At 37.1% G+C, this 20754-nt stretch overlaps 1 protein-coding gene across 1 annotated transcript in view; it reads right to left on the reverse strand.

Moving 5' to 3' along the window:
- Positions 1-20754, reverse strand: part of adam19a (ADAM metallopeptidase domain 19a) — a 155880-nt gene that overhangs the window by 50842 nt on the left and 84284 nt on the right. Inside the window, exons 4-5 of the mRNA XM_032583200.1 lie at positions 7616-7697; positions 3887-3963 (exon numbers count right to left, since the gene is read on the reverse strand). Of these exons, the coding sequence (XP_032439091.1) occupies positions 3887-3963; positions 7616-7697 (159 nt within the window). The remainder of the gene's footprint in view (positions 1-3886; positions 3964-7615; positions 7698-20754) is intronic.

The raw sequence follows: 20754 nt of genomic DNA on the forward strand, positions 1-20754 counted from the left end.
GCCTGGTCACTGAGCACAGCAAAAGAAATTCCAAGAACTTTTTTTTGGAACACAGCAGTTGGGTGTGACGTTATTCCTAGACTCAAGTTCCAATTTTGGAGGGAAGCTGAAATGCGAGGTAACTGTAAGCTGAGGTAAACAAAGGTGAATAACATGGCTGCCAAGAAGTTCTGTTTGATTTCCCTTTGTAAAAAGTAACAAACCAAGGTCCAAGTCAAATGTGCCTCTCAATGTTAACATGAATCTATTACAAAATGCATATTTGTTTGAGAGAGATGCATTCAGCTAACGATTCAACAAAATCCTTACAACAATAGCAGAGTATCCAAGGTGATACCTATGCAATAACTGATCTTGTAAAGAGGGAACTGAAGGGAACTAACAGTTACTGATTATACATTTAAGAGAGTTCTCTTGTAGAGTGGCTTCTCCCAGATGCCTTAACACAGGAACTCTAAATCCTCCAGAACAACAAACATAACATTTCTTTCTGCTCCCCTGAGTCTGATCTCTTTGCTGGTTTACTGGTACATCTGTCTGATGTTATCATTTGATCAGCATTCAGATGTAAAACAGAATTTTTGGATGAGTCTTCTGCGTTGCTGTAAAGCTCACTTTTATCAGTGGGGTGATGCTGACTTTAGAAGACAGAATGTGTTGGTGTTGTCATTTATTTAAGCATCAGTTAAACTCTTACATTCTTTTATTTAAATTTTATTTCAACATTTTTCATTCCAGTGATGGAAGAGGCGGTATAATGCATTATGCCATAGACGAAAACCTCAGAGCAGCATCTGATATCTCACTAGTGGAAAGCAATCATATGTGATTCTACTCTTCCCCCTCAGAGAAACAGAGCTGCATGACTCAGTTAGCATGGAAAATCTCATCTATGGAGAGCACCATATTTGGAAAGAACCAAATAAGCAAATCAGATGAAACAGCACACACACACTGGGAAGCACGGTGATGAAGGGTGATGATTAGGGCTTGTTTAACAAGAATAGTTGAAGTCACTGAGTTGAACTCTTCTGTAAACCAAAAGATTCCAAACTTCAACATGGAGACATCAGTCTGACAGCTGTCCTGCTGTTCAGTGTTAACAGCCTAGTCAACGTACAGAGCACAATCTAACTATGGGAGGAGAGCAGTTCTTAATCAAATCTAAAAAACAGAATGAAGTGAAGCAGTGTTGTAAAGAGGAATTGTTCCATAATATCTAACAGTAATGTGTTGGACTCATCAGGGCATCTAAAGGATGTTTACTGCTAAACTAGGTGGTTCTAGAAGCTCCTGAAAATGGCCTGAACATTTCTCTATTGGCCGCTTCTCAATTTAGGTTTAGTTTAAGATAAATAACATTTAATGTTATGTAATATTTTCTGTGGTATTGTTCTTTTAAGGTTCAATTTTCCTGGATCTGATAATGTTTAGTAATGTCACAGTCTCTAGAATAGTCAGGAAGTGAATTCTGAGCTTGTTCCTCTGAACATTTATGGAATTCTGAAATATGATAAAAAGTAGTCTTCATACAGACAAAGTGTACATGTTATTTTTGCAAGCATTTTTAATTGAAAAATATTCTATTAGCATTCATGAATGAATGAATGAATGAATTAATGAATGTACTTTATTAATGAATATACTTTCATAGCTTTCCATAGCTGAACCGTTAAACAACATTTACCTGCTTAATTAAATTCCTGTTAGCTTCTCACATCCAACAGCAAATTAGTGTTGGTTAGTTCTCATTTTCACTGCTGTGTGAATGACTGGACAGTTAAAAAAGCATTTGCATTCTGCTGGCTTCCATAGCTCTTTCCACTTCCATCTCTCCAGTGTTCCCGTCAAAGCTGCTGTCAACAGCAGCATCTGGCTCCATTCCCAGCTCAGGACAAAGAACCTGACAACTGCTGAGCAGCAAGCCTCCATCAGACACCAACATGTCCTTAAAATGATTAGCTTCACAAAACAAGCTTTAGAACAAAATCTTAAATAAAACCCCAATCTGTCTAAAATGGTCAATTTTGCATGTTTGAAACTATCATACAAATTGCTCACAGAGGATCACATAAGAAGCATTAAAACTAGGGATGCTCCGATCAGGTTTTTTGCTGCCGATCACCCATGAGGGCCGATCACTGCCAATCACTGATCACTGCAGATCACCTGGATTGGCTGTACATTTTTTTGCTTTAGGTATAAATGCTACTATGTGACCTGCAAAATTAAAAAAATGATCTGGTAATAAATTCAGTTAATTTAGACATAAACATGCAAAATATTTGCAGGCACAGTACAGCAGCCATTCAGTCAAAAGGGCAACTGAAAAAGCTGCAATCAGTAAAATAATTATCAGTATCCTAAATTATACATGAGTCAAATAAGTCTCACAACACTTCTTATATCAAATAATGTCAAGTAAAAAATTAAATATTAATTCAAAGTCAAATGCAGGTTGCATCAAAATAAACAATCCTGAGTTACTGAATCAAAACTTCCTGAAAGCACTTCTAGCTGATTAATGCTGGTTCTGATTGCCTGTTCTGACATTCGGTGTGAGAGTTCACTGCTGGCTGGAGTAGAAACGGTGCTACGTCTGTGAAATATTACTACCAGTAGCGCGGTGCGGCGGTCCAACAGCGGGAGCGGAACCAATGTCTTACACCGCTAGCTCGTTGACTTAAATTATTTTATGGGTTATTTGTTTAGCTTTCTCTTTTTTTTTCTTCAGTCATTATGTTTCCAAGGCTTTAAGAGAACTCCCAGAAGACCTGCTATTCAGGGTGAATGTTGGTAGTTGTGCGCTGCTTTCCCTGCTGACTTACCGATCTGGATGTTTGTTTGTTTTTCCTGCAGTGAGCTTCGATATAACCATAGTCCGTCAAGTGTTTGTTTTTTAAATGCCATATTAGATTGGTTGTGTTGATGCATTTTGACGTGCTTCACCCCTGAGGTAATTTTCGCAACAAGCAGACTTCCCATTCACTCTGACCGTTGAAGTTCCACAAGACATTGCTTAGGATTGCTACGGTGATCGGTTTTAGTGATCGGCAACAAGAGATGGCCAGTGATTGGCCATCACTGATCATACACTTTTTCACGGAAATCGGCCGATTATGATAAAATATGTTCATTTAAAAATATTTAGAATGAGAATAAAATGGAACATCTGGGAATGCCAACAAACATTCCTGGTTTGACAATAATCAACCTGACATGTTCAAGTGGATCAGAAAACTAAACCACATATAAACCATCTTCTTATTTGACACAAATTTATTAATCAGAATTATATCACAGTAAAATGGAACTGATTTCTATAATCAGAGAACACACCACATCTAGTCATTAGCAGTGCTGACCACTACCTGTCAAGTCAGGTTAGGTACAGTATTTAAATTGAAGATGGACAAAGCGCAAAGATGCAAGAAGTAATCAATATTTGATCAATAGTTTTATAGATTAATAGTTTATTAAACTAATTTTCATTAACCAAAGAGAGACTGACTTTTAGTAGATAAGAAGACTGAAAAGAGCACGTCAACATTTTTATGTTAATTCTTAATTCTTAAGAGTTTCAAGCTCTGATATGGAACATACTGGATATATCAGCTTTTAGATCTCGGAGTTAAATTAGTGAAAAAACAGCCACAGCAGGAAACCCAATCAGAGCACTACCTGCAACAATTTAGAATAATAATTCAACCAATAATCTGTTTTATCTTAGAGTCCAAATATCAGGATATTTCCACCACAATACATTAAATTGAGAAAAAGGTCTTGTTTTATGTTTTCAGAATCTTTAGTGGGAAAACCATCCAATTGTTTTTGTGTTGTATTTGTTGTAAAATGAAGCCCTGCTGCAGATGTTCTCAGCCTGTACCTGACTCCTGAACAGGTACTGAGAGCCACCCAGGACTCTGGATGTCCTCTGACATGGCCATGGTAGAAGCAGTGATTCTGAAAGACAAAACCATTAAATCAGTGCTTCTTTCTTTTTCCTGTCCATGTCTTCGCAAACAAAATTATGTTCTGTTCACGACAGTTTCAGCTGGGGAAAACATTGTCTGCAATATTTGAACATTGTGAAAATGGTGAATGTTAAAGCTCTTCACACATCTATTCAAACATGATGTTTGCAAAAGGTGAGCAGTGCTTTACCACATTTTAATATTTCAAATTGTGACATTCTTTTGATACAACAAAATTTGACCCATAGAATCAGGTACATCACTCCATCCAAAAAATCTGAATTCTCTGCAGCAGCAAATAAGAGCAGCCTGGCAGCCATTAAATCTCACATCATACAGTGTGACAAGTTATCATCATGAATTGACACTATTAAGCTCGAAGAGTGTGTCATGTTGATGTCCTTTTTTATATAACAGTGTGTGCCAGCCATAAGCTCCTCACTGATGACTTTCCTTCTAGGCATTTTGCTACATGCCTGAAAGCTGCAGGCGGTGAACAGCTGGAACCACTACTTTTAAAAAAAAACCCCATCACACTTACAGAACACGTTTGATATACTTAAAGCTTAATTGCCAGCATTTGTTTTGACAATCCTTTGTCAGCATAGTTCATAGTATGTGGAATCAAACTCATTTTAATATTTATGGTTTGTTACACATCTGTCCATACTTGTGGAAATTTTTCCAATTTTGTCATGTTTTAGCGACAGACTTTAATGCAAGTGAAGTGAAAATAAAAAACAGACTTATTTTTTTAATGAATGCAAATCTGAAAGATGTGGCATGCCTTTATATTCAGCGTCCCCAGAAAAGTAAGTATATTTTATTTATATATTTTTTTAGATTTACTGAATTTTAAAGACTACTTTAATTAATATTGTCATTTTTTATTTTATTTTGTTCCCCAATAAAATATCAATATTGTTTTATGGCCTGGCACTAGTTTATGGTAATGTGCAGTGTTAGTTTTTCAACACATTCAATGACTTCTTTCACATGTTTGTTCCAAAACAGGGCTGTGAATACTTCTGCATGACTGATTTATTTGTAATGGAGATAACTAATGTTGTGTATCATTGTACTCTTTATGCACTGTGCAGAACAAATGTTAACATTTGGAAAAATAATCAAGACTTTGGAATTCACAAATAGTAAATGTAAGAATCAAACTAAAAATGCAAAAGCTGAGACAGTGCCTCCTCCTTTCTGATCTGTTCTGAAAGAGGAAGCACTCCTCCTTCTGAGGAGGTAACTGTTTACTTCAGTTACCTTTCTGGGAACTGAAGTAATCTATGATAAAAGCTACATGAGCAGAGAAGAAAGTCAAGAAATTAAAACTTTCAAGTACAAAGATAGGAGACCTTTCCTGATTTTGAAAAGCAGGTCTCCCAATGGGCCCTGAAGACCCACTGCTAATACTGAAGAAAGGTTTGCCACCTGAAGAATGAAATTATGCCAGCATGTTGATTTTTGTTCATTCAAACGTCCCAGTCAGCTCATTGGAGCATGAAATGAGGTATTTCATTTGAACAGCAAGCAGCACCGAGGCTCTATTGGAGCCAACACACCAATCAGTTGTCGGTAAGAATTCTCCTTGCCAGCCTGCAGTAATTAATCTCATTTCTTGAACAGGATGTAATGTGGATAATGTCCTGAAGCACTCAGGAGGCTGGAATAACCTGCCATCTGTATCAGGCTCTGGCATAGAAAACACCTTTCATGTGCACAGACAAGATATCATCCACATTATGAGCTGAGTGACCAACAATAAATCTAAATTAAATGACTTCAGCTCTCTGGCATTTTTCAGTCTGGACTTTTCTCTGTTCTTGTACTGCAATGGTAGTAATCATTCAGGATCCCTGGTTCAGTTCTGAAAACAAGTTAGTTATGATTGGTGATTTAATAAAGCTGGTTCAGAATGAGGGCCACAGTACTGCACAGGGTTGAGGTTACATTTGGCTTTGCAAAGCAGCACAGACTGCAGAACTATAACTGTTTAAGATCATATGAAGACCAGATCAGATTTCTTTTGAAGTGGTCTTGAAGGATTTTAAAAGTATTTTTGAAGATTTTGGCACAAAAGCCAGAGGAAAAGTGCCTTAAACTTAAAAACTAAATTATTTATACTCAATCCTTAAATGGCAAACATTTAACTGTGAAAAACTTCTAGCTGAAAGAAAATTATAAAATTATTAACCAAAAGTCGATGGACATTACAGCTTTTGTATCAGTCCTCTGTTTAAAACACTATTGGACTTTATTTTGGAGTATTCAGACAAAAAATGGGCAGAGAAAAAGAGAAAGGGGATGAAACGCAGCAAAGGCCTAAAGGTTAGGAATCAAACCCTGGGTGGTTGTGTTGCAGACATTGTGAGTTGGTATACTTGGATGTTGGACCCAGTATTAAATAAAAGCAAACAACAATGTGTGTTCCATTTATGGAATATCACTCTCACTAGGAGAGTGTTTTGTTGGTGTTGGAACAGAGGCTCCTATTGGTCGTGGAAACTCAGAAGAGAAACAGTGTGGAAACATCGGACTGGATCTTTGTGAAATTGCTACTTTTTGAATAAGTACATGTGGAATTCAATAAAAAACTTTTAAAGTAAATATTCTTAATATACCAGCGCATATACTGTAGATACCAATAATATCTGTTGTGTTTGACAGCGCTAGCAAAAAATGGCTGACTAAGGAAATTTAATCATTTTTGTAAAAAAAATAAAATAAAAACATGAAACCAGGAGGTTGCACCACTGAATTAATGTTATAGCCAAGACCACCTGCTATGTTCATATTACCGTATTTTCCGCACTATAAGACGCACTACATTATAAGGCGCACCTTCAATGAATGGCCTATTTAAAACTTTTTTCATATATAGGGCGCACCGCATTGTAAGGCGCATAGAATAGAGGCTACAGTAGAGGCTGGGGTTACGTTATGCATCCATTAGATGGAACTGCGCTAAAGGGAATGTCAACAAAATAGTCAGATAGGTCAGTCAAACTTTATTAATAGATTACAAACCAGAGTTCTGACAACTTCGTTCATTCCCAAAATGAATAAACAGCTGTTTTATTATTTTCCCCGAGGTAAAGTAAGTGACGTGGTATTTTTGTGAAACAGTTTATCTTTTAACAACAGCAAGCTTTTAACACGTAAAAAACAGTCTGATACTGTTAAAGTAAATCAAACGTTAGTGCAATCACAATATATATCCACTTCCGCACCATTGATTCGTTCATGTTAAATTTTCTCGCTGCTGCTCTATTCCCGTGTTCTACTGCGTGACTGATCGCCTTGAGCTTAAACTCTGCGTCGTAAGCGTGTCTCTTAATAGGAGCCATTTTGGGGTCTTTACACAAAACCCAGCGTGCACCGCCCACTTCTTCTTCTACGGGGGAAAATGAAGTCGGCGGCTGCTTACCGTAGTTGCGAGACCTGTTGTGGCTCAATATTGGTCCATATATAAGGCGCACTCTCGGCTTTTGAGAAAATTTAAGGTTTTTAGGTGCGCCTTATAATGCGGAAAATACGGTAGTTTAGTTTATAAGTAAGACATTGATTTTTCATATTCCCCAAAATCACTAACATTATGTCTAACACTTGACACAAGTGTCCTGTTTGATACATACGGTGTAATTGTGATTGGTCACTGTCACAGGCTGTCCATCTTTGTTGTAGTATGTCTCTGTAAACTCTGGGCCCAAAAGCTCACTAAGAGACAAAAAGAAAAGAGAAAGGACAATGGTGGTGAATTAGTATATGACAAAAAAATGCCATGAAGCTTGTAAACAGCATCGTGCACACATTAATGTAAAATAGTTGGGTCTGTTTTAACGGAAAACCCAGTTAATATATTTCTGCTCCACAGAAGGCTCATCCTTGCTGACAAGACAAAAAAATGTTTCAGCTCAACCTTGCTTGGAGTGCACCACTTGCTAAGCTGATCACATTAGCTAACGGTGTTAAGAGGTACTCACACTCACCTGCTGCCAACATTATGCAAGTTCTGTAAAGGTAGAAAAATCAATCCATAGTCCGTAATGGAACTCTTACATCCAGTGGCTTCGCCTTTACAGCTAAACCTTTCACCTAGAGTTCTGATGATCCAGAAAACTCCTTTAAGCTGAAGTATTAAAAACAGCATATTTTTTTGCAGGTAGGCATTGCAAACAAAAGGCAAAAATAATTTCAATCCTGACCTTCTTTCATAGCAATCAGTCTACTAATTAGAGACAGAGAGTGCTTTCAGTTGGACTTTCATGGTCTTGTTCTTTTAAGTGAAGAAGACAGAAGTTCGTCCCTCCTTAACCAGGGAGAGGTGAGAGACTCACTTGTTAGCATTTTGACTGCAGGTGTTTTCTATAATTTAGAGCATAAGAGGGGATTTTGACTCCTGTTTTGGAACTGATGTCTGAGTTTCTGACTTGCTGGGCAGCAAATAAAAAAACATGTGAATCACTTTAACAAAACCAAAAAGTCTCATGTATCAATCCCAGTCACTAGGATAAGAAATGTTCACTTTAGCAGTTTGTTTTAAATATATATATTTTTTTACATACTGACTCTCGAGAAGGACTGAAAGAATACTTTTTTACTTTTTTGATTCTCTTTTTAATTGCCCTGTCTTCTCTGGACGGATAAGAATGCTCTGGGATCAGATCTGACTGGACAGACTTCGATCCCTTGAATGCTTTGGGATAACGTAGAGTCAGCTTCAGATTGTGAATAAATATAGGAAATATAAATATTGCACAGAATAGAATTCACATAGAATTCGAAAATGTAACTGGACAATTTTAGAATCTACATTTGGTCTCCAATAGTTTATTTTTTTCTACTGAAACTCACATAGGTAGACATGCTGACCTGATGAGTCAGTAAAAATTATTCACCCTAATTTGTCGAATGGGAACGCTCACTCTAATTTACAGGATCTTGTACGGAATCTCATCTGCGAACAAAGTGCAAAGGCAGACATAACTTAAATAATATTCACAGCTTCATCTTTTGCTTTCTGACACCCGCTCTATCATTTCTGGCATTAGCAACTTTAATTTCAAAAAGCCCAATCTTATGAAATGTTGGATCAGCAGGACTGGAGTCTTTCATGTTTAAGAAGCGGAGTCTTGATAATAAACAGAGACAGAAATCACAGGCTGTCAGCATCGTTTAGAGGAAAAATATAAAAACCATTATCATAATATTAAAAAGTGACATTGTTTGCCTTAGTAACCTCAGAAAAGGGGACAAAAATATCTCCCATTCATCATAATGTTTTCAATATGGCAATACATCAGTCTAGGCTATATAATTTATTACTGCAGTTTAGCGTTAAATGTAACTTCATTGGACTACTTAGCAAAATCACATTTGTATTTACATTCCAGATTTAATTTACCTCTGAAAGGTTGTTGCTTGTTTCTATTCTATTCTAATTGTACACAAATATTTAAAGATCTTGAACACATCTGAAAAAAAATCTGAATTTTATAACAATACTGAATAATTTTTGTGACTCGTTTCAAAGTGAAACTACTGTAATATATAGGTTCATTTCAGAGTAAAATATTTTAAACCTTTTTTTGGTCATTTTGATGATCATGGTGTACAAATAATAAAAACTAGAACTGCACAATATATAGTGAATATTTCCCCATCACCACATCAGTGTGTGCTATAGTCACATCACAAAGGACTGTTTGGAGTGCAATAACTATTGAATAATATTCTCCAAGTGTTATGAACCTGCATATTTTACGTTGATGTAATATTCAGCCAATTGAACAAAATGTTGGATTTAAATAATCCTATGTAACTGCAATTCTGAATGCAGATATTTGGATATCAGTTTGATATAGTCAGCAGCTTTACTTCACTTAAACTCCTCAGCTTGCAGAAAAAGATTGTTGACCTATTGTCATCGTCCAAATGACTGTAATGTTTGATGTTGCAGCAGACCTCACAAGAACAAAGCCCAGGATCAAACAACAAAAACCAGGAGTTAAGATGGATTTAATGAACCTGACCCAATCATTAAATGCCACACACTGCATTATCTTCAGCTGGGACGTACTCCCTGCTGCTGACAGGAGTAGCCCGCAGCATCCCCTGCCATTTCACGAATGATCTCTGGATAAAATAATTTGGTGCTCATCAAAGTGACTTTGACCTTCATTGCTGCTCATTTTAACCCACATTTTCTCTAATATTCTGCTTCACTAACTCCTTCACTAACTGCTTTGGCTCCGTGCTTTATTTGATTTATGTAAGATGAATTCAGTCCTGCATGTCAGCAGTGACTTTCTACTTTGTTTGCACCAAAACACATAACCTTAGGTGGAAAGGACATGGAAAGAAAATGAAAGTGACAATGCAAATGATATTGTGAATTAATAACCATTTTATGGCAACCCAAAATACCCTTGTTTTCTGCCACACTGCTCACATACACACACAGGACAGAACGAAAGCGTCTCCTGAGAAATATGGTCCCATTCTAATCGGAAAACTATGAGAATCTTTTATCCATGTATCTTTTCCTTATTACTGCTTTTTGTTTTCATCTCCAAATGAAAGTCTTTAAGCAGCATGTGTCACGTGCTGCTTGAAGCACCATCATCTGCCATCAACGCTCATTAAAACATGTAAGTGGATGTAACAACGCTCACCCCTTACTATTTAATTATACAAATGCACCCCACATTTTGTCCTTTTCATTAGCCTTTCCACTGATCAGTTGCAAAGCACAGCAGGGGTCAAACCCTGTCAAAAATACAAACAAGAGCTTATTTTTAGAGCAGCTGGCTGCTGACAGGCAGTTTGCCTTTGCTATGCCAATCTCACAATGAGGGGACTCAGCTGGACAAGCTGTCTCCTTTTGTTTCTGAGATTCTGGTGGACACATCTTTTCAAAATTATGTTGACATAAACTAATGTAGAAAAGATAGCAAAGAAATCAAGAATGCAAATGTGGTGAAACCAATTTTATGCTAAAATGGCCTGCCATAACCACAGCAGTTCTCCTCCCATTGCTGTAACGACTCACCACAATCACCTGATCTTCTCAAGATTATTGTTCACTTTTTGTTTCATTTGATAAATTGGAAATGTGGTTAAACGTCTTCAGCTAATCCAAAACTGTACAACAAGAGTTATAACAAAAATTAAAAAGAGAAATTATATTTCTCATATTTTAGCTTCCCTTCCACAACAGAGTTCTGTCCTTCTTACATATAAATTAATATTAATTAACTCCATAATACATCAGATCTGATTGGTGAAGATGTTCCTAACAAAGCACTTCACTGTCAGACTGCAGGTTTACTGCTGGTTCCTGGAGGCTCTAACAGTAGAATGGGAGGCAAATCCTTTAGTTCTCAGGCTCCTCTCCTGTGGAACCAGATCCAGTTTTAGTCTGAGACAGAAACCCTGTATACTTTTAAGACTAGACTTAAAACTTTCTTATTAGATAAAGCTTATAGTTAGACTGGATTAGATTTTCCTGAGTCATTTCTGAGGACAAACTGACAACCTTTCATAACTCTGCTAGTTTTTCCTACTACTCACTAATTATCTGTATCTGCTTATATCGGTGACATTAAATTTATGTTCTTCGTTTTCCCCTCATCCTATAAGGTGCATCTGGTTGTGTTTCTGTTTAGGTTTGAAACATTACTTGAGGAGACTCTGAGCTAAGCTTCTGTTGATGATAATTCAACACTTGACCCTGTTTTTTTTTACTGTTTAAACACATCTCTGTTCTGGAAACAACATCTAGAGACTGCAGTCTCCTGTTGTCTGTATCGGTATATTGCTGCTGGGGATTTTTCCATTAAAGGGGAGTTCTCTTTCCCACTGTCCCTATGTGCTTATTTAGGAGCAGTGATTGCTGCAAAGCAATTGTTTCAATGCAGTTGTCTGGATTGTCTTAGACAGACAACCTTTTACCAGTAGAGATAATAAACTGAACTTGACTACAGTTCTTTTATAACCAGGAATGATGTGGAGTGCAGGTAACTGACTGTATGATTGGACTGAATGGAATAAATATTTCTCTAAATAAATGTGAACAAATGAACAATTCTAGATCCACGACTGCTTATCCTTGTAGGTCATGGGGGCAGGAGCCTGTTTCTGTCACTGAGTAATCAATCACCCATCATGACACACAGGAAAACACACACCTCCATCTAAAGGCAATGAGAAACCAATCAACGTGTTAAAATGTGTTTTATAGAGGAGCTGCTATTTACCAGTTGTGGTTTACAATTAATTGCTTATAAAACAGAGTTGAGAACATCTCAATATATATTATTTATTCTATTTATAGATGATCTCATCATGATATAGATTATTTCATCTTTGGTATATATATATATATATATATATGATAAACTTTATATCTTCTGGTTATACTTGTATTATTAATATTTAATACACTAGATGGAGTAGCTTGTCAACTAATAAGCAATTCCCCTTTAGGGGTCAATAAAGTATATTATGTTCTATTCTATTCTATTCTATTCTATTTTATTCTATTCTATTCTATTCTATTCTATTCTATTTGTGAGCTGCATGACTGATAAATAAACAGTATTAATGGGAAATAGACAGACAATTTGTTTGACAAAAGAACCAATACTGCTGTTTTAATGCCAACGTAATAAATTTATATATTTAGTTCTTTATTAATCATAGCTTCTATTGAAAAAAGTTTAACTTAATGAGTATTTTCCATTATAAATCATATCTTATAGAAAGACAGCTTTTCCCATCTCAGAACAGTATGCAGATGGAGATGATGCTTTAGTAGTAAAGAGAATGTCAACGAGGCCTGAAATGAACATTGTGATGAATACTGTTGATAGAAGGGCTGGGGTCATTAGTTCATAGCAGGTCCTTTAGTTCTCAGGTTGATGCAAGTTCTTCAGATGTAGAAAAGTTTTTTATAGAGATCTTTACATTTATCTACAGGAGAATGCTTCTTATATCTACATCAAGCTTCACATGTCAATAGCATTGACCATACCTGCCTTAGACAAATCATGCTCCATCTGTCAATGTCTTCCACTTTATCTAAGGTCGAGTCCCACACATCCCTCTCCTATATCGACACTTTCCAGCCAAACCTTTGGTATGCCAAGGTGTTCCCATAACAACAAGGGACATCCTGGTCAGAAACCTGAATGATGGAGCTGACCATCCTAACTCAGCTACTCAGCTGCACAGGGTGCAAAGAATAGTGCACCCTGAGTAGCAATTGATATTGACAGTACAATCTGTCAATACCGATAGTCCTGTCAGTGGATCATGTTCTACTATGTCAGTGTTTGCAGTGCACCACAGGAAGTGTTGGCCACAGTTCTATCTACATAGGACTGTTCTGTGCTAACAAGCTCAATGCAAATTAAACAGAACTCACTTTCAGTGGATGGACTACTGCAATGCGTGAGCATTGAAGCAAGCAATACGGAGCGCACTCTGTATGCATACTCTCGACTGGTCATATTTATTAGGATCATTCCAGTGTGGTGAGAAATTTTACATGCATCAGTTCTCACCAATGACGTACATTGTGCATGTGAACTGAAGCGCGGTGAGACCGAATCTGAGCTATAGGTAGGTTAGCTTTAGCTGCAGAGTTGGTGACTCTTTCACACCACAGAGCACTGGTCAGCAGCCAGCCACAAACAGTCTGTCTGCAGACAGCCATGTTCTGTGACATGGACGATGTACAGTACATCTCCCTTTACTGTTAGCAGATTACTTAAATGCATTGTGCTCACAAATCTTTAATGTTACTCTTTGAACAAGTTATGTCCATTTCAACAAGGCCTAGTGAATGACAGTTGCTACGCAAATACAATTCCTATTGGAGTTGTCCTCTGATTACACTATTGAGCAACACTTCTACATAACATATTTTTTTTAAAACACAGGTTGAAAGTAAAATGTTTATTCTGGTTGTGAGAACATAAAGAGTTCATAGAATAATAATCCAGTTTGGCTTTTTTAAGCTTCCATGCTTGACTAGTGCTAAAGTGTTCACTTTGTTCAATCAACCACTAAAGTCATCTGTTTTCAAAACTTACAACATTTTTTTTAGAATCTGTAATAAGTAAACAATGATATAGGTCAGTTTGATTTTGAATGGAAGCTGATTAAAAATGAAAGTACCGGAATATATTTTATTATTTAATATGAGAATATGTGTAATAAAGTAGAGGCCTGTCCACATGTGCAGACCTGAAAAGGTGCAGTAAAACGTAGAAACCAAAATAATTATTTCAGTCAGACAGCTCATGTGTAAATATGTAATTACCCCTTTTTTAAGATTTTATCACTACATGACCATGTCATGGAGTGATAGGCTCATTTCTATCCTTGAACACAATTTCTGCATGCCAGGTCTTGAGGGAAGAGGGTCTGTCACAAATTGAATCACTAAACTTCTCTGTCCTCATAAAAACTTAGAGGAAAAAACACTGACAGTCTTATACAGTACATTTATAAATTCTGTGTATTTCAAGAGTTTTGACATGCAATTAGTGTGGCAAAGTGTAAGACAGGTCATTTTAGATTTTTGTATAAACACTTCTCACCACACATAAAAGGTACAATAAAAAAGTCAGGAGGAGACATGAAAAATGTGAAATTTAGGAATCAATTTAAAACAGAAAATTGCCTGGCAACAGTGAGAACAGGTTTTCTCCGGGGTTTGTTCACATACCACCAATTTTAACTGGGAAAAACATCAAAGATCATATTTAGAGAAGTGAGTATCTATGAGTCACTCACCTCAGAAAGGTCTTCTATATATAACAATAGAGAAAGTAAAACATGAGTTTATCATAGATTTTATGGCTAAATATGTGGAGAAATAGACAAAAAAAAAGCCAGGTTCACATGCGTCATACTCAGAAGTCAATAGTAGTTTGAGCCAAACCAACGCTGAACAACACTTCGGCCCCTTTCAGATTATAAACACATGCAACTACTAACAGCACATTAGTTTGTTCTGTTCCATCCTACAAATCACTCTTCTAAAATCATGGATTGTGTCCTTTGTCCAGGCATCCAGCTGGGACTGATGGAGCAAAGGAAAACATTCACCAGAGAAGAATGAATCATTCCACATTTGTCTGAGTAAACTTTGGATAGTGAACACATGTAGGCTATTTATCCACATGTCCAAAAATTCATGGTAGTCATATTACACCCCTACTGCAATGTGTTAAATAATTACATAGGTTTTAATGCGTTCAAAATTCTAACACAGTTAATCAAAATTAATCTTTTTTAGAACAACAGTGATGGATGACAGATGCTTCTTTTGGCTCACTAGAGATTAATCTTTGCTTCAAAAATGTATCTGACTGGAAGCAGAAAAAGAGTATGTTGTGTTCAAGTTGTGCTAAAAGTAGTTAACCTGTCAGTAAACCTATTCAAGCCTAAAATAACATCTCAATGCTAAACATGTAGCAGCAGCACAGACATCTCCAAAGCTAATGTCAGTGTCCACAGTCCAGATTTTGGGCTAAATCTTTTCATTTTTGTCCATGAAACATCTTTGACATCCTCTGGACCCTTGCGAGCTAAAAGCACTAAGTTTTTGTATAGTTTCCTAGTCACAACGAACAGGTCCTAAAAGCTAAAGGGAGCTAACTGTAAAATGCAGTTGTGTTAATCTCTATTATCAATGTTATTTTTCTGTTTCAAGCAGTAGTTATCTCAATAAAGCGCCTGGGTCTTCTTGAACATACCTCTAACATGTTGCTTCCTTTTGTTAGGAGTTTTTACTTTAAACTTTCATGTTTTCTGTGGATGAAGCAAACTTAATGAGCCTTCACAACATTGTGCTGGTATTCAATACACTCTGCCCCCAGATAGTGGAGAAAGAATCAATCAGTATTTTTACTTGTATGCTTAAACTGTATATGAGAGAGAAAGCTAAGAATGCAATAGAAAATAACGGCCACTCTGGTAAACGATTGTTCAGTTTAACAATTACAGTGTTAAACTTCTTTTATATTATTTTCATCCCTATCTTTTAAAACTGGCAAATGTTTTTCTACCTTTCAAGATTCTGGGAGCCCAGCGACTTGATTATTGATGTTGCTCAGCTGGGAGAAAAGCCTCACAGCAACAATTGCTGAGAGTTTAAATAAAAATTATTTGTAACACTTTTCTGACATTTAAACAATTTAAAAACATGTTCATGAGCAATTCTCATTATATCAATCATATCATTTGGATCTGTTGATTGATCAAACTTCTATTCCCACATAATCCTGGGGCCCTGCGATGGACTGGCGACCTGTTCAGGGTGTACCCTGCCTCTCGCTTGAAAAGTTCGCTGGAGATAGGCACCAACACCTCTCCCAACCGCACTAGGGACAAGGGTGTTAGAAAATGGATGGATGGATGGAATCCTGGGGCCTATGACCAGTGATTGATGAGCAAGAAGTGGGGTACAGGTCAACAGTCCGTCACAGAGACACAGGACAAACAATCATGGACACACAGATAATTAACCCAACTAGCATCTGGGATGATCATCAATCAAAATACTGCACCAACCTGCAGACATCACAAAGTAAAATAGGAAGATTTACGAAAACACAAAAAAACTTTACATAATATTTGAATTTTGTACCTTAAGAATATCTTGCTATGCAAACAAATGATTTTATTGTTAAATGGGACCAGCATTACATAGCTTGTTTTAAGACTGATTACTTCATTGGGATTTAATTGAAATGCAAAATATTCACATTGTTTATTTCAATTGTATTTCAATTTTTAAGATTCTATAGTTAGTGCTTCAGTAACCGATAACACATGATTATCTAGTCATATTTTTTAATTGTTTTTAACTGGTGGATGGCTGGTGGACCACTGGTAGGTGCTGGTGGACCAGTGGGAGACAGTGGTGGGATGCCACCTCTACCATGAGGCTCAGCAGGTTTGTTGAGGAAAACCCTGAGTCCCTTGACAGTGGGGCTCGTACGTATACCTTAATGTAATTTTTCCATCACAACCTGTTAAGTCTGGATGAAATTATTTTCTACCAAACAGGAATTCCTAAAACACAGTTGCATTTCTGAGATCCATCCACTGTATACATGAGCTTGTCCTTGCAGGGTCCCAGCATGGGCTAATGTTGCTTATCTACAGCAGTTATTGGGCAAGAGAAGTACAATCTTGAGGAGAGAGTCAATTACAAGATTTCTGAAATATTTATTATAATATATTTTTTCTAGATTTTTTAAAAACAGTTTCTGAAAGCCTACCTCAGGTCAAACCCAGTCTATGTGAATTTAAACCTAATCGGTTTAGATCTACAGAAAGAGGCTGCTGAAGTACATAGCGACAGATTTAGAAGGACAGGAAACATGAAAATAGGAAGCTATGCTTTCAGTGCACCATAAATTCTATTGCAGATATGAGGGAAGTGAGAAGTGCTCAAAAGGTGTTATTTCTTTTTTCTTATCACTTGCTGCTCAGCTACTGCTTCTCTTCATGTTTGCATTGATGCAGAGCTGCAGAAATGTCAAGTAAAATCCCCATCATTAGAACAACATCCGCCCTAAAAACATCTCTTCATCGCTACGTTGCTTGACTTCACCATAGTTTATGGAACAAAGGTCCCTTTTCTCTGAAACAGTTGAAACATGTTACTAACCACAACCCCCAACACCACTGCTGATAAAAGATCTGATGCTGTTAAGTACTTACAAAGTAAAAAAAAAGCAATGCTGAAACATTACTCCAGAGTACTTTTCACTCAGCAATTTCGTTTTGCTAAAAAACAACAAAGGTGAGGAAATTTGTCTTTGTTTGATTATGTCTTTGTTGTATCAATGCCTCTTAGCATATAATCTCATAATGATGCAGAGTTTTGAGTGATGCAACATTTGTAAAGAAACTGCATGTGTGGATTGAGCACCAGAGGTGACTATGTGGGTTGCTGCAATGAAAAACAGTTTATTCTGTTATTGGCTGTTGCTTTATGCTGTTTATTGCATTGAAAACTCCCAGAGAACTACAAAATCCTGGCACCCCCACTTCAGGAGGTCACCAGCTTGGTCACACAGTGCTAAGGGACATCATAAGTCTGCCAATGTGGTTGGGTTGGTCACTCTGGTAGGAACATGAAACCTAGGCTGACCCCACAGCGGTTCAACAAGGGTGGGGTCAGGACTGCAGGCAGGAGATAGTGACTAATAAACCACGATCTGTAGGTTGGTGTGATGGACCGAGTTAAAAACAGGAGGAGTCACAGGACATATTAGAAAAATAGGGTTTTTTATTTTAACCCAAATATTATAAATAACAAAAGATAGACTGAGCTCATAAAAGAGGTCAAAGAAACAAAACTGAACTCAGGCAAAAAATGTAAACAAGCTGGCTGTACAAACATAACTGACCTAACAAAGAAATGACACACAGGGGTTTATATACTGGCTGATCAGACCAATTAAGAAACTATAGGGTAACTAAACAGAATACAATTACAAATAACACAAAAACAAATAACAGTACAGCCAAGTTTGGCTAAACTAAAGACCCAAAACTGAAAATCAAAAATATTAAACTTTAAATACTATTATTTACTTAAATACAAAACTTATCTAAAGAAAGAAACTACAATTTCCCCCTGCCAGCAGGAACTAGTGGTGCAGTCCAATCAGCATTTAAGTCTGCTGAGCCCTGGCCCCCATCCTTTGTCTGGCAAACTCCAAGGAAGGTAAGTACCAACATCAGAGTGTGGCCATGGATTTGGCCATCACAGTTGGTAAGAGTGGAAGTTTGGAATTACCATTGGTGGCAGAATTTGATCTTGTTAACAAGCAATGCTGTTACTCTGTTGTGCTTGTGGAATATACAATGCTGAAACTAGGCCTGTCACGATAGCAAATTTTGCTGAGCGATTAATTGTCTCAAAAATTATTGCGATAAACGATAATATTTTTATTTATTTAATATAACGATAATAGTTTGAAGACCTTTTTACACTGATTTAATGGAAATGACGTAATAATGCATGCGATTTCTTGCCAAAGATAGATACACTTTATTTTCAAAAGAACACTTAACACTTGAGCTGATAAACAAAATAAACAAAACAACCAAAAACGAAAATAAAATGGTCTCCATTAACAAAAAACGCACTTGAAAAAAACACTAAACAACATAAAGCCAAAGTGGAAATAAATACTGCATTCAATCAAAAGAGTGCAGATTATGAAGTCTGTATACGATGTTGCCCTTCAGTAATAATTAGATTTAAATAGAGAAGATGGGCACATCGACTACCTGATGCAATAGTTCACACTACATGATTTTTGCTCCTATTTTTCCCCTTACAACAATCTTAAAACGTTGATCTTTCTAAGATTGTGTGGTGTGTTACGGTAGATCGTCCTCCGATCTAAATCAGGGGTTTTCCCCGACTGGGCGCTTAACGCAGCCTGTTGAATGTGACAGGTAGCCAATCAGAAAGCGCGGATTCTCCTCCGCACTTTCTGAGGGGAAATTACGGAGGGGAATCCCAAACAGCTGACACGACGCAACCCGAAGTCCAGCAGACATCGGAGATGATATGTGGAAACAACATTAATGTTTATTCAACATGCAAAGAATATAGAAATGACAAGAGGAGGAGTTGGGGCGAAATTGCTACCGCAGTTGGTAAACCCAGTAACTTTTCAGCTGTTCTTCGTTAAGGTGACGTAAATACTGTAGGTTATAATGATTTTCATTCGGTCAGGACTTTACGCTGACACTAGCCACATGCATTGCAGGTAGATTGTAGTAAAGCATTGATTAATGCCTGTTTTTAAAATTAGTTCACTGAACTTGTAGCCATTATTTTGTGCCCATTGTTGGACACCACACGGCAGGACCGAACCAGATGGAACCGTTATAGCTAGGATTTCTGTCGGCTAATGTGTGATCTGTCAGGTTTTGAAAATGGGCCGACAATCGGCCCACAGCTCTAAGATCGTGTAGTGTGCGCTGGGCTTTACACTGAGGAAATGAGGAAGGGAGGGTCAGTGGAGAGCACCGGAGTTGAGCCTTTTTTCATTCAGTGTCATCAACAGAAAGAGAAAAAGGCCGGAAGAGACGATAATGCCGATAATTAAAATGACGTCGATAGTTTTAATTTATCGTACGATTAATCGATTTATCATTTATCGCGACAGGCCTAGCTGAAACAATACAACAGAAATATAACTGTATATGAATTGTGGAAGGGTGCACTTCAATTTACACTAGATTTTCTATGCACATATTCAATCTTTATAATCTAACAAAGAAACCTGAATCAAACATTATGTTCAAATTACAGTACAGCTTTAGAAACATGTAACATACTGTATAAGAAAGCAGGTAGACTAAAAAGCATCCCTGTTTAGAGTGTTTGATCAGTTCATTTATGTTGGGGCATTTGGCTTGTCACAGAAACATGGCTGTAACCAACTGATCTGAAATCGGTGAAGAAAAAGTGCAGCCTCTGATTGAAGACTCTCTACTGTAGGACAGTCTGATGAGGACACTCAGGCATGTCCTCAAAGTTCATAAAGAAAATAATCCTTCTTTGCACAGTCATCTCCATGAGTTCCAGACCATTCCTCAGAACAGAACCAGTCTTCTTTATCAGCTTGTTGAGGCTTTCACATCTTTTTTTCTGATGCTGCACCCCTACAGATAATGACAAAAACCTTACATTCTCTACAACAGACTTGTAGAAATCTGCAGAATC

The sequence above is a fragment of the Xiphophorus hellerii genome, chromosome 14, assembly GCF_003331165.1.
Source record: "Xiphophorus hellerii strain 12219 chromosome 14, Xiphophorus_hellerii-4.1, whole genome shotgun sequence".
NCBI classification, from domain to species: Eukaryota; Metazoa; Chordata; class Actinopteri; order Cyprinodontiformes; family Poeciliidae; genus Xiphophorus; species Xiphophorus hellerii.